The sequence below is a fragment of the Choristoneura fumiferana genome, chromosome 18 (genome assembly GCF_025370935.1).
Source record: "Choristoneura fumiferana chromosome 18, NRCan_CFum_1, whole genome shotgun sequence".
Classification (NCBI taxonomy): Eukaryota; Metazoa; Arthropoda; class Insecta; order Lepidoptera; family Tortricidae; genus Choristoneura; species Choristoneura fumiferana.
This window is the reverse complement of record NC_133489.1, coordinates 4,761,826-4,775,208: the sequence shown is the minus strand read 5'-3', so window position 1 is coordinate 4,775,208 and position 13,383 is coordinate 4,761,826. Positions and strand designations below refer to the sequence as shown.

Sequence of the window (13,383 nt, the reverse complement as noted above, 5' to 3'; positions counted from 1 at the left end):
TTTTTCCATCATATTTTGTCGGATAAGTTCGTAATTATCTTGCTTTTTTCAATTAGCTTCAGTAAATTTCATTATAGTCTAAGATCCGAACTTGAAAAGATCTTCACCGGTATGATAATAGAATGAAATGTATTTTATAATAAATTTAGTATTTTAGAAAATATATTAGAAATGGATTTGCTAAAAAAATCCTGGACAGGCTATTTTTAATTATTAAAAAAAAAAGTTTTTTAATAAATTTTTGTTGCATCATCGAGATTATAAGACAATTTTACATTAACTTAAAAGTATAATACATATAGAATATGTAGACGTTGGGTTTGCTATTGTTTACCTGGACGAACTACTGGGTTGCCAGGTATAAACTTAACCAGTTACCTATGTCGATGCCAGTTATTCATTTGATTAGATAATAGAACAAATTGTATATCAACGTAAGCGCTGTTTTATTGTGAACACGTTGATATAGGGTTGTCTGCATTTAATTCAAAATCATTAAAAAATAAAATAAAAAAAACTGCCTGTCCAGGATTTTTTAGCAAAATCATTTCTAATACGTTTTCTAAAATACTAAATTTATTATAAAAATACATTTCATTCTATTATCAGACCGGTGAAGATCTTTTCAAGTTCGGATCTTCTACTATTAAGCTAGTTGAAAGAGCAAGAAAAATACGAAGTTTTCCGAGAGAATACGATGATAATACATTATTCACTACAACCGTTACAGCCTTGTCTTTGAATAATCGGAAAGACTGGTTTAGACTATTTTATTTTTGAGCTCCGGCGCAAAAAGAGGGTTTTTATAAGTTCGACGCAAGTTTCTGTCTGACTGTGACTCAAACGGATGACTTGATTTCAGTACGGTTTTTTTTTACGTGAAAGACAGTTTCTTTGTGGAGGTTCTTAGCTATGTGTCATTAAAATGGTTTTACCCGTTTTTGAGATAATGGACTTTGAAATGTCGGGAGTTTTAAAACTTTCGAAGTTGATTAGGTTATCCACACTGTATCATAAAATTAAGGGCAAGTGACTGAGCACTCCTATAAATTGTTAGGAGGTTTTTTTACAAGCTTTTATTTAGTTTGACTACATTAGTCGAATTGATTTGAAATTTGGCATACCTACTTATGTAAATTGCGTGACAATATAATAATCTGATAATGACATCCTGGTAGTCTGGCCAGGATCGTTAATGGCAAAGACTTTAAATTTGGTATGCAAATGTAGTTTGGGTGGCAATGCAAGTAAAATCGACAAAAAGTACAGCCAGCAAAAAAAGCTTGTATTAAAAATGATTTTTTTACCAAAAACTTATTTGAATGTGATTGACTAACATAAGTGCATTATGTTCAAAATGTAGGTATTGGGGTGAAAGACGTAATAGTCCTACATTTTGAATCAAAAATTCAGTTATGTTTCCTAAATAAAAATTCTCAAAAACTCAATTGTTAGTCCAGGTTCGAACCCCCAACCCTCTACTTGGCCGCTAAATCCCATTACCACGGTTTGTTTTAATACACTGCTCCATGTGAGTTACATTTCCTCTAACTGCTACAAATGCTACTGGTTCCCGGACATTACCAATCAATTAAAACAATTAAGCAATCAATAACACAGTTAAGCCTCTCCCACACGCTCGGACAACTGTAAAGGCGGGCCCGCACGTCACGACCTGTGCTATTTGTCTTTCGAATTGGCATCAGCGTCACCCAAACACTCTTATTTCGAGAGATACCTTAAGGTATTTACCTTTACTCTCTGTACCATCTATTGGACTGTAAAAATAGCTTATTCTGTGCAAATAAACTTAACTTATTTATGCCCTACTTTTTTATCGCTTTAGAACAGACCTATTATATTTCTAAGCGGAGGAAGCGCGACCTACTCCTGACATAGCTGCTATGTGTCTGGTAACACGTTGTTATTGTAATGGCTTAATTAATTCTAATTAAATTACCGTTATAAGGAAAACGCTTGCGAGAAATGATTATGAGGAAAAACTTGACTCTTGTTAAGAGTCAGACAGCCCTAGCCCTATTATTACAGAGTAAAATTCGAACTTCGTATCTTGCCGTCCCGCTCACACTTAATACGAGAGTGAGAGGGACGGTACGATACGAACTTCGATTTTCGAATTTCGTAGTAGCCTCCCTGTTTTTAGTCCTCTACTTAAGGAGAGAAGTGTTGCCAGCTACCTCATAATTAATATACCAGAGACTTAATCACACACAATTTCATATATGCTAAAATTACCTAGACGTTTTGATTATTACCTACATGTATATACGTAAACTCTTTATTGCATAAAAAAAACTTCTTTCTTTCTTACACATAGAGAAGTACAATGGCGAGCTTATCCCTAATAAAGTATCTCTTCCAGCTAACCTAGTTATGATAAGACAATTTATTAAGAAGAAGATAACTAGGCAAACAGTTAAAATGGCCACCAAATTATATCGGTGGAGCTCACAAGCGGTCTATTCCTAACTACGGCCATTGTAATATATAATATATATACTATTATTTAAGTTCGCTCGTATCTCTCGAAGAACACCGTTGGGGGGAGAAAAGTTCTCGAGTGGCGACCATGAACCGGAAGACGAAGCGTTGGCAGGCAGACTGACGAAGTCATGAAAGTTGCGAGCAACCGGTGGATGCAAGTGGCGAGTTGTCGTTCATGGCGTTCTAAAGGGGAGGCCTTTGTTCAGCATTCGACGTCTTCCGGCTGATGATGATTAAGTTCCAAAAACTTTATTTTTTCATGAAGCTGTTCTCAACGTTGTCCTGTACTAATTGCCAAAACGACGTATTAAAAAAAAAAAAAAAAAAAACATCCAGCTGAGCTTGAATTCCATATTACAGGCTTTCTATCAATCTACTTTAAAGGTGGGCCATAGAAAAATATTACCAGTCCCTGCCTAGCCAGTAATTACGTTTTTCTCGGAGTTACGGCCCAGGCTCTTACATGCGCGACCAGCCGCGTGGCGATCGCTTTCCTCGTTCGTTACGGGCCGAGACGCTTGTCGCACAATCACTACTTACTTGTCAGCATAGGCCAATTGTCCAGTTAAGCAGGGCCAACTTCTGCAAAGAGATCGCCCGAAGAATCCAACCTGGATGGGCAGCGTTCGGGACTCTTCGTGATATCTTCTCGTCCAATATTCCGCAATTCCTAAAGACTAGAGTGCGTCGCCGTGATGGCATATGATTCCCAAACATGTTCCTTATATGTGGTACTGTGGAGAGACTCATAATTACCCAAGTTAAGCAAAGAGTTATGTTCAGAGTTTTTTTGCTTGTTAGAATCTGGAATACGGATATTCGCCGAAGAACTAAAGACACCAAAATGGCTTGGAGATATGTAGATAAGTTAAAGTACCAATTGGCGGAACACATCGCTCAAAGAACAAATAATCATTGGGTGAGAAGGTTCTCGAGTGGCGATCAGGAACCGGAAGACGAGGTGCAAGTAGGCCTCCCACTAGATGGAATAAGAGTTGCTTACAACTAGACATAGGTAATCTCGACTCCGACAAGGGATCTGATTCACTAAATTCAGCTCCGGTATCGGTACCGAATCCGCTTATCGACTCCGACTCCTTTATTGACTCCGATTTTTTCGAGCGATTATTAGTTTGTCTATGGTCGACCCGGCTCGGTTCGGTACCGAGGTACTGAAGTACCGATTCGGCCTGACTCTTTTGAATCTGTATGTTACTTTGGATATACTTACTATTGGTGAACCGGCTCCGGGGAGCGGCTCTGAAATTGGTATCATGTTATCCCTCTTCCTCTCGTAACAAATGCTATTAGCGTAAGCGGAATGGCACATATATTGGATATGGATCCAAGGTGATTGAACGAAAGTGAAGCGAGTGCTAAATCGCCGATCGCGAGTCGCTCGATCCTTTAGGGTGGTTGGAGTTATTAACTCCTCAGAGTCGATAAGATTTGGAAGGAGTCAATAAGGGATTCGGATCCGCTTAAGGATCTGACTCTTTTGAATCTTCAGATCCGGATTTACCCATCTCTACTTACAACCGGTGCTTGTAGGTGGCGAGTTGTCGTTTACTGTGACATTCTAAAAGGAGGCCGTTGTTCAACAGTGGACGTCTTTCAGTTAATGAGTGTAATGAACAGAGAAAACGCTCGCATTCATTAGTAGCACGTAGTCGTAGCAAGGCCGTTAAGCCTTCGTAAATTTCAGGTGTCCCTGTAGGGCAGGCAATCAATAATATTTCTCATTACGCCTGGGAATATCCGATAGGGGCCGATCGTCAATTCATTCAAAATGGACGCTTTCATTAGTGAAAAACGCTTTTTGTTTGCCGAGATAATTTCCTTTTCTGTTATTTTAACCCTGTAAATATTTGACGAGCTCTTGTTCTCGATAAATATTATATAACTAGTTCTGTTGATACAGTTGTACCTATACAAGTCGAACGTACAACAGTTCAATTCAATTACTGGTTTGTGTCCAGCATTCGCTGAGATGGTAATTCAACGTAGGTACTGTTGTAATTATGATGTGGCATATACTATGGCATTCATGTTTTAACTAAAGAAGTAAACAAAATAATCAAAGTCAAAGTCAAAATATCTTTATTCAATTTAGGCTATGGCTATAACAAGCACTTCTGAGAATTCGCGCTGTCATCGTTCATCCGCCATTACGTCTCATATTTCGTTTTTTAGATTTTTTTTACCGTACATCGGCAAAACCTACTAGACACTGGCAAAATTGTCCTCCAATGGACAGCGCCATATTTTTCTAAAAAACTACAACAAGCACTTCTGAATATCAAAAAAAACCTACTATCGTTCGGAAAAACCTCTGTTGAGAAGAATCCGGCAAGAAACTAGGTATATATTTTTTAACAGATTTACAATATTATTAAATGATATCTATACATCACAAGTATTTAACACAACTTTATTTTTAACACAGTAGTAATAAAAAATATATATATATTTATTCGGTATCAACTAATGTTACACAGTATTTATGTTCGGCCCCTCCTGGTAAGTATGACAATACTTGTGTTAGGAGGTTCCGCTCCTCCCTTCCGGAGTTGTTTTACAATTTAGCAGATACAATATAAATAAATATTGGACAATTGACACCTACTGCCCTAGTCCCAAAGTAAGCAAGGCTTGTGTTATGCGTACTAAGCAACAGATAAACATACTTAAACTACATACTCAAATACATATTAAAGACCAAACCCGGATCATACCCGGGACCTCAAGGTCTCAAACCAATGTGCTACCTGATTGTCAAACCATTTAATGTATTGTTGCATTATAATCATTTCAATTGCGGAAGCAATGATACATTTATAACAGCGCACTCTATCGTGGAAACTCCGAATTATTTTCGCGACAGGCCTGCGGGAGGCCGCGTCCCGGCCTCTATCGGCTGCAGAGGGGAACGATCCTGGCCCCCTCCCCTTGGACCTATCGATCGTCCACCGGCACCACACAACTTGCGCTGGCCGAGCCAAGCACTGCCACAACACGAAAATACCCAAAATTCTTAGACAAATCCAAATCTGGCCTAATCTGATCTTGAACAGTGAAGAATTCCATAGGTGAGTTGACTTAACTGCTAAGCGTAAATGGGTCATTGAAGCCCACCCATTCATGATGACGTAGACAACAAATCATTTGTTTCTTGTTGTGCTTGTGTTTTGCGCGTTGATTGCTGGGATTTGTGATTTTTGGAGCCGAATTGAGGTCAGTTCAGTGATGAAATTTTGAGGGCGGAAGGTGACTCGGCGGATTTAGGTCGGGCTCGTTATAGATGGCACAGATGCAGTGACGTCTTTAATGACGTTTCTGTGTGTGAAAAGGGAACTAATGAATGAAAAAATCTAGAACGTTTTCGAAGTTCTTACGTCTGCGGTTTAGATAAATACACTTATTTGAATAGACAAGCTATTTGTTGCAGTATTGTATCAATCTTGAGACGATCGAGAGACGCATAACGTAACATATGTGGACTTGTTTTTGCGGGTGATTTTCTTTGTGGGCGTTTTTCACCAGCTTTATAGAATGAGAAATATCGTATATTTGATGTGTGGTTAAACTAGCTTTGTGTTCCATCCACTTCACTAAATCTATCTCTTGGCTGTTTATTGGATTTTTTTGAGCAGTTAAGTGTAATATATGAATTTATCCAGCGGTTCAAAAATTATGTACCATCAGCTAAATATGTGGTCTACCACCCTAAAGTTGATAATCGTTTGCATGTCATAAAACAATAATGCCAATAGACATGTCTGTCAACTTGAAAGTTCGACTTTAGCGACATATTTATTTGATACGAGTAGGAACTTGTTTGAAAATTGATAGACCACTTATTTGGCTGATGGTACAACATAGAATGAACCATTCTGATAGAAAATTTGGACCTTGATGCAAAGAAACCGTACCGTCGTCGATTGCTTTGTAATAAAGTAATACATTCCACTTCATCAGTCAACGCAACATCATTATCATTTTTACTGCTGGGTACGGCCTCCTCTTGAAATAAGAGGGCTTAAGCTGTCCAGTCCCAGTGTGGATTGCGTACTTCACACATAGCATTGTCAAGCACTTGTCAAAATTTCAAATGTAAATTTTAAAAAATAGAGTTGCGAGTTCGAGTTTGATTTGAACCCTCCTTATCCTTGTCTTGAACTTTGTCTCAATCAATCATTTTTTAATTCCAGGACGCCACAGAAGAATCGCCGGTTAAGGTCCCCGTGCCGTTAGCTTCGGACCGCGACCTGTTCATCGACGATGACGGCTCGGGCCTAGAGATCGACGAGTCCTCGGGCTCCGGTTGGGGACCCGGCCCTGGGCCCGACGACGAGGACGGCCGAGGCTCAGGTGACGCGCCCCCCGACGATGAGGACTTCAGCCCCCGCATCCTGTCCTTCACGTCGACCACCACCACCACGTCTACGACCACTCAAGAACCACAAACAACTCCATTCGTAGAAACGCCAACCGTAGACCTTTGTGAGTAGAGCTGAAGCATGATGATTTTTTTGCGTAGTTTGTAGATAAGAGAAGTTGTTTGGTGAACAAATAATGGAATGATGCAACGACAAAATAACTACTTTATCTCAATAACCGGCTTATACAAGAAAAGTATATGAGACTCGATACTGGATAGGCTGAGCCTACTTATTTCCTGAAGGGAGAAGCAATTTTACTTATTGCACAAGGTCTTAGCGGGGTAGATTTAAGTAAAGGCGAGACGAATGATCAATTTCGCAACTATTTAATTTCTTTCTAATGATCCTGCTATCTACCATGTGCTTTTAAAATCAGTGTCCTACATAGGCATTACGAGCAAGTACGTATACTTGTGGCTCAATGGACCTTGAGCACGCTAAATAAATCGTTACTCTGCAAATTAAAACTACAGTTGTCTGAATATTCCACAGTTAGTCATCCGTAGCACGAATCTCGTCACTTTCATTATCAACTGTTTCATTAGCATCAATAAATGAGGATTATATTAATGTGCTTAGAGTGAGTAAGATAAAACTTTTGTCGTTTCATTCTGCTCTTATTTCGTGAACAATAATTGCGATAAGGAACATTTAGCAAACTATTAATATTCAACATTACCCTGTGAAAATAAAGCGGGTTTTTTTCTCAAAAACACCAAACATCTTCTCGCTCTATCTAATTATTACTGTGTTTTTTTTTGTTATGTTTATTCTAAACCGAACATCTTTAAAAACATCTGATTACTTTGAAGTATTATTTCCAAGTCTTCGTGTAAGACTACAAATTTGCCTAAGCAGGCGTAAATATGCATTGTCGCAGTTTTGTTGTCTTCAGACGGCGTGTCATCGTCAACAATTAACACAATAACTGAGGACCTTGAATTAGCATTATGTCGAAATAATTATCTGTACATTTCGTTTATTCGCTCAGTTTCCTCTTTAACGAGAACTGCGACTGACATGTAATTTGTTTGTTAAAAAAATATAATTAAGTGTTATTAATAATTGTTCAATGGAGTTAAGTTTAGCGGACCAATTACACTGGTAAGTGTTGGAGAGCTAGATGAATTTTGTATTATTTTTTTGCATGAATCGTCGTGAATCATGCAAGTTCGATGGTTAATTTCGAGTTCTATCATCCCCATCCGACATAGCTGTATATTGCATGGTACGGTCGTATAGCCCGTGTTTCATCCTAAGGCGAAGTTGTAAGACGAACATTTGCAATTTCATACAAATCTCACCATCTAACTAAACCTAAAATGTTAACCGATTTTGACAGCGTGTATTTTAACGTGATTTAATAGTGCAAAGATTGTATGTCATTTTAAAATGTCAGAAGCTTAGAGTACTTACCTACTTGTTAATTGATTGTTTTGAAGTATTGTCTAACGACACATAATTGGATAAATTGTAAAATGTCAAATAATACAATAGCAAAAGTAAGTAACGAATAACATAGTATTAGGTAACTATACTACAGTAATTTGTATAGAAGAATATAAATATTGAGTCTTTTCTTCAGTTGAGGTCATACTTTTGCAAACTACCAACAGAATCGGTTAACATTTCAAAGCGATGATACATAATTTTGTATGAAACTTGTTTGGACAGTCCACCGCCTCTTCATTCATTAGCCTGGCCGCCTGTCTCTACATCCGTATCTATTAGATGTTTTTATCTTTATTAATTTTCATGCCATGAGTGTATCATTCGGAAATCATAATCCTTATCCCCTCCAAAATAAAATTCAATATTGAAACATTTTCTGATCATAAAATACACATCAAATAGTCTAAGGTTGATTAAGATTAAAGACAGATGACTTATTGTGACGCAAACAAACCATAACCATCCCCCTGTACCACAAAAGTTACAAGTGCTACAAGAGTGTCATACAAAATTGAAGTGACGCTACGAGCTAATGTACTTTCTACTCATTACACGTTGTGCGAGATTCAGTATATAGTTTTTACATCGCTTCTATTTTATCGAGACGTTTTTTTTTTAGCCATGCCATGACGTATAACAGAATACCGTTTTTATTATTACTTTACGTAACGTTACGTTTACATTTACGTGACGTTGAAACGTCTACTTTAGTTTTATCATTTTAAGACAATATGGAAACTCTTTAATGACTGGAACTAAGGGATCTAAAACTGACGGTTTTTTCTTGTTGTTCTACAAAAATATTAAATTTAACAGGAAATTCCTTAGTTCTTTTGAATGTTAGGATATAAATAGGTATCCTAAGAATTAGCTTATTGGTTTATATTTTTATACTCCTATTGTGAGTTCATGTTCAATAGGTGTAAAAATTAACACTTAAAATAATACGACCATTGCAAGTAACTGCTTCCTTATAACAACGTATAACTCGACCTATAACTCAACCAGTCATCAATAATATTTTTTTTGTCTTGGCGGGGGCACTACCGTGCCCTCAGATAAACCGAATGACTAATACAATGTCGCGTGACTTAGCTAAGCTACTGAGATAAAACATTATTCATGATTGACTACCCAAGTACTCAATCAAGACTGAAAAACTGGCTTGTCGAGCACACATTCTACACTTTTGATGAGTTCCTTAAATTTCAGCCAACGACTATTATTTACTGAAATTATTTAATTAATTAGTTCTTAGATATATTAGATTATTAACAGAGAGTATGTGAATTGATAAAAGAGTATGAGTATGAGTACTAAAGACAACTTCAACAATTAACACGAGATTAATACGACATGGTTTGACCATTCTGTGGATCCCGAGTAACATAAGGATATTTTTTATAATTTAAAAAATGCGCTTTATGCTTCTCGCCATGTTATGTTATGGGAAACAGAGAGTATGTGAGGCTCGGTAACAGCATGACTAAAATGACTAACACGATGCAATTAATACAACTACAACGTGACTAACACAACTACTGGGCGACTGATACAACTATAACGTGACTAACACGACTACTGTGCGACTAATACAACTATAACGTGACTAACACGACTACCGCGCGACTATACAACTACAGCGTGACTACCATGACTACAACGTGACTAACATAACTACTGCCATTTTCCAGACCACACCGGCACCGAGCAGAAGCCAGCGCCCGAGGAACCACGCGGCGCGGGGGAGGACACACCCTCGCGCCCCGAACCAGACATCAGCATCTCTGGAGAGGACGCCAACCAGGGAACGGTAAGGATCCCTCTACTATTTACATGTCTCAATCTCAGACCAAGTAAAAGGGAAAGAAATTTCGTTGCATTAAAAACTTATTACATAACAAAACACAACAAAATGTCAAAAAGTCTTCTCTTAACTAGGTTAGCTGGAAGATATCCCTTTTTAGGGATAAGCTCGCCTTTGTTCACCTCTCTATGTATTTGTATTTTTATTTTTGTGTGCAATACAGAGTTTACATACATACATGTGACTATTATCCCGTTCCAGAACCAGGACCCGTTGGGCACGAACGTGGGCGCGGAGTCGCGGCCCGTGGACAACGTGGTGTTCATCATGAACGCCAAGCCGGAAGACCGCGCCACCAGCTTCTTCGCGCAGCCTGGCATACTCGCCGGTGAGTACAGCAGCATTACAGTCATTGGTTCCAGTGCCCCCAGGGCCGGTCTAAGGTAGAGCAAGAGGTACCGCTCCAGGGCCATTTTCTAGTTCCTAACGCAGAATAAAATGTTGACGGCGCCTTTTGAGAGGCGCGGAAGCCGTGTATAGACAATCTCGCTCTACTTTAATCAAGAGCTAGAGCCGGCACTGGTACTCCCAGTGGTATAAGCGTAGGAAAGTACCAACTGACGTTTTGTATGGTATCTAAGAGAGGTGTGTATCGTCACTTGTTTGCCAACACAATCGACTATTCATTTGTTTTAATTTTGCAGTCAATTTCAAATTTATCTGGTGTTCAGGGCTAAAATAAATCGATACATCAAGTTACACAAAAAAGTCCTAAAGATAATAGGTATCCCATCAAAACATAAATGTGAAATGAGAGCCAAGTTCAATATTATGATATATGCCTTAATTGTTGACTTTAACGGCAAAAGAAGTCAGATCTGAATGGGTGCCAAGTTCAATGGTAATCCTGAAATTTATTTATAACAATATAAAATATTTTATAACAACTTAAAATTTCTTTTCTGTGATTCGGTGATAAATAACCGTTTGAGGTGTGTTTGAAACACAAGAAAATTTGGAATACATGTCTCAATAAATGAGCCAAATTTACATGTTTATGTGAAATAGTTTTTGAGCTATGAGGGGGTCAAAAGTGGCTCCAAATGGTTCGGATAAAATTACACACGGTGCTGGCTCGCCAGTTCTGCTAGCTTGAACTTGGCTTGACACGCTACCGCGTGTCTAGATCTCACTGACGGCCTGCCTACGGAGTGGCGAGAATTTTCTCTGTACATCGCGTGTGCTGCCAGATAACCACTGCGCAGCAAGACAAGACAAGTGTCTCCGCCGCGCAATGAACAGAGAAAACACTCACCGTCCATCGATTACCCCAGATACCCTGCTAACGCTTAAAATGTGTCTTGCTACAACTGTGCTTAAACACCTTCTAAGCACAGTTGCGCTGTCAGTATCAACAGCCGAAGTGCTCCGTAAAAAAGTGCAAAAATAATACATTAACGACGTTGAAAAAGGATGGCATATTGTATTTTCGTTAAGTACTAGTTAATAGTTTTATAATGTAGTGAATTTGTGACAAAATACGCCTTAAAACTCATTAAAAATTTATTATTTTAAATTAATTTCAATAAGTACCTTCATTTGAAACGTCAAAGCCGTCAATTTGTTACGATTGTCACGCGGCGTAAACTGAATTCGACTTAATAGGGATTAACTCAAGGTATAGTACTATTGTTTAACATCATTTTGTAATGTCATAACCGCCAATCGCGCGCACTCTAAATAACACCTTTTATTTCGTAACATAAGGTTGCATGTAACAAACATTTAAATGTCCTTAAGTACATTATGTGTGTTATTGATTTGCCTTAGTAGACGCACGCACTTGCGTGGGACACAGTGATGGGACACTTTTCCGACTTGAATTTGTAGGTGACAGCTTAGTGCATCTAGGGTATTCTAAATCGATGTCGCCGTCTTTCTTTTCAACATTTTTTTTCACTGTTGAGCAATGATTCACCTCTCACTCTTTCCAATTCCAGCTGTGATCGGCGGAGCGGTCGTCGGGCTACTCTGCGCGATCCTCGTGGTGATGTTCATAGTGTACCGCATGCGCAAGAAGGACGAAGGCTCGTACGCACTGGACGAGCCCAAGCGCAGCCCCGCGGCCGCTTCCTACGGCAAGGGCCAGAACAACCGCGAGTTCTACGCGTGAGACCACTCGGAACAAACCCTGCCACGTGTTTACTAGTCGACAGACCGACCGATACTGGCCACTATCAGTGACCAGTGCTCGCACCGAGGTCCTATTAAAAAAAAAATTAAACTGCAGGAATTCTTTCGTTGACGTGGCTAAAATTGTTCTGTGACATAAATTAAATCGACGCTCTTTTATTTTTGGTACCTTTGTACTATTGTATAAACTAGTACAAAATAATCAATTGTGATTTGTCGGTTACGAATGTAACTGTGACGCAATCATGCAGTGATTAAGGTATAGATCATTTTGTTTTGTAATCTGACTTCAAGTTTGACCAATGCGGTTTGCGTGTTCAATGGGATATATTGTTCTATAGTTACTGAATCAGAGATCTTTGTACCTATAGAGTTGTCTGTAAAATAATGTGCCATTTGCTTCCCCTTCAACTGTACATTGCCTAATTACGCGTAGTAAAATACATTATAAAAATCTCAAATTTTGTCTATTGGATACGTCCATGTTCGTCTATGGTATGTGTAATATATTTGTGTGTAGCTTACTAGATCATGTCTTTTATTATGTGGTATATCATATAAAATGATTTTATTGAAATCTTATAACATATCGCTTCCATGAAATATACCATCGAAATTTTTGAATATTTATTTAAAATTGGCTGTAAGTTTTATAAATCGAGGCTTGAAAATTAGATTTGTTTGTACTTTTCTATCCTTACGTAGGATTCGGTGTTCCTTTATTTGTAAATTTAAGTTTTTCTGGGAAATCATGTTCTTATTTTATATTTTGCACTATTTTTAGTTGGGTTCTAGAATTACTATAATGTTTAACTTAAACTTGCATGAGAGCTTAGGTATATACAGAAAGTAAAAAATGTCAAAAATTTTAATTGTATAATAACTATTTCAGCTCAGTCCAAGAATGTTCATGACGACAATATACATATGCCTAAAATTTTTATGCGACCTTTTTACATTTAACGCACGTACTTTTTTGTTTTC

The 13,383-nt window shown here is 38.2% G+C and overlaps 1 protein-coding gene across 3 annotated transcripts in view; it reads left to right on the top strand.

The window, feature by feature from the left end:
- Positions 1 to 13,149, top strand: part of Sdc (Syndecan) — a 442,876-nt gene extending 429,727 nt beyond the window's left edge. Inside the window, exons 2-5 of one of the 3 annotated variants that reach the window (XM_074102187.1) lie at positions 6,717 to 6,876; positions 10,094 to 10,212; positions 10,468 to 10,594; positions 12,207 to 13,149. In XM_074102187.1, the coding sequence (XP_073958288.1) occupies positions 6,717 to 6,876; positions 10,094 to 10,212; positions 10,468 to 10,594; positions 12,207 to 12,379 (579 nt within the window). In that variant the 3' untranslated portion in view covers positions 12,380 to 13,149. Of the gene's footprint in view, positions 1 to 6,716; positions 7,009 to 7,702; positions 8,052 to 10,093; positions 10,213 to 10,467; positions 10,595 to 12,206 lie in introns of those variants that run through there. The other 2 variants (XM_074102186.1, XM_074102188.1) reach the window with 2 other exon arrangements.
- Positions 13,150 to 13,383: the final 234 nt, after the last annotated feature.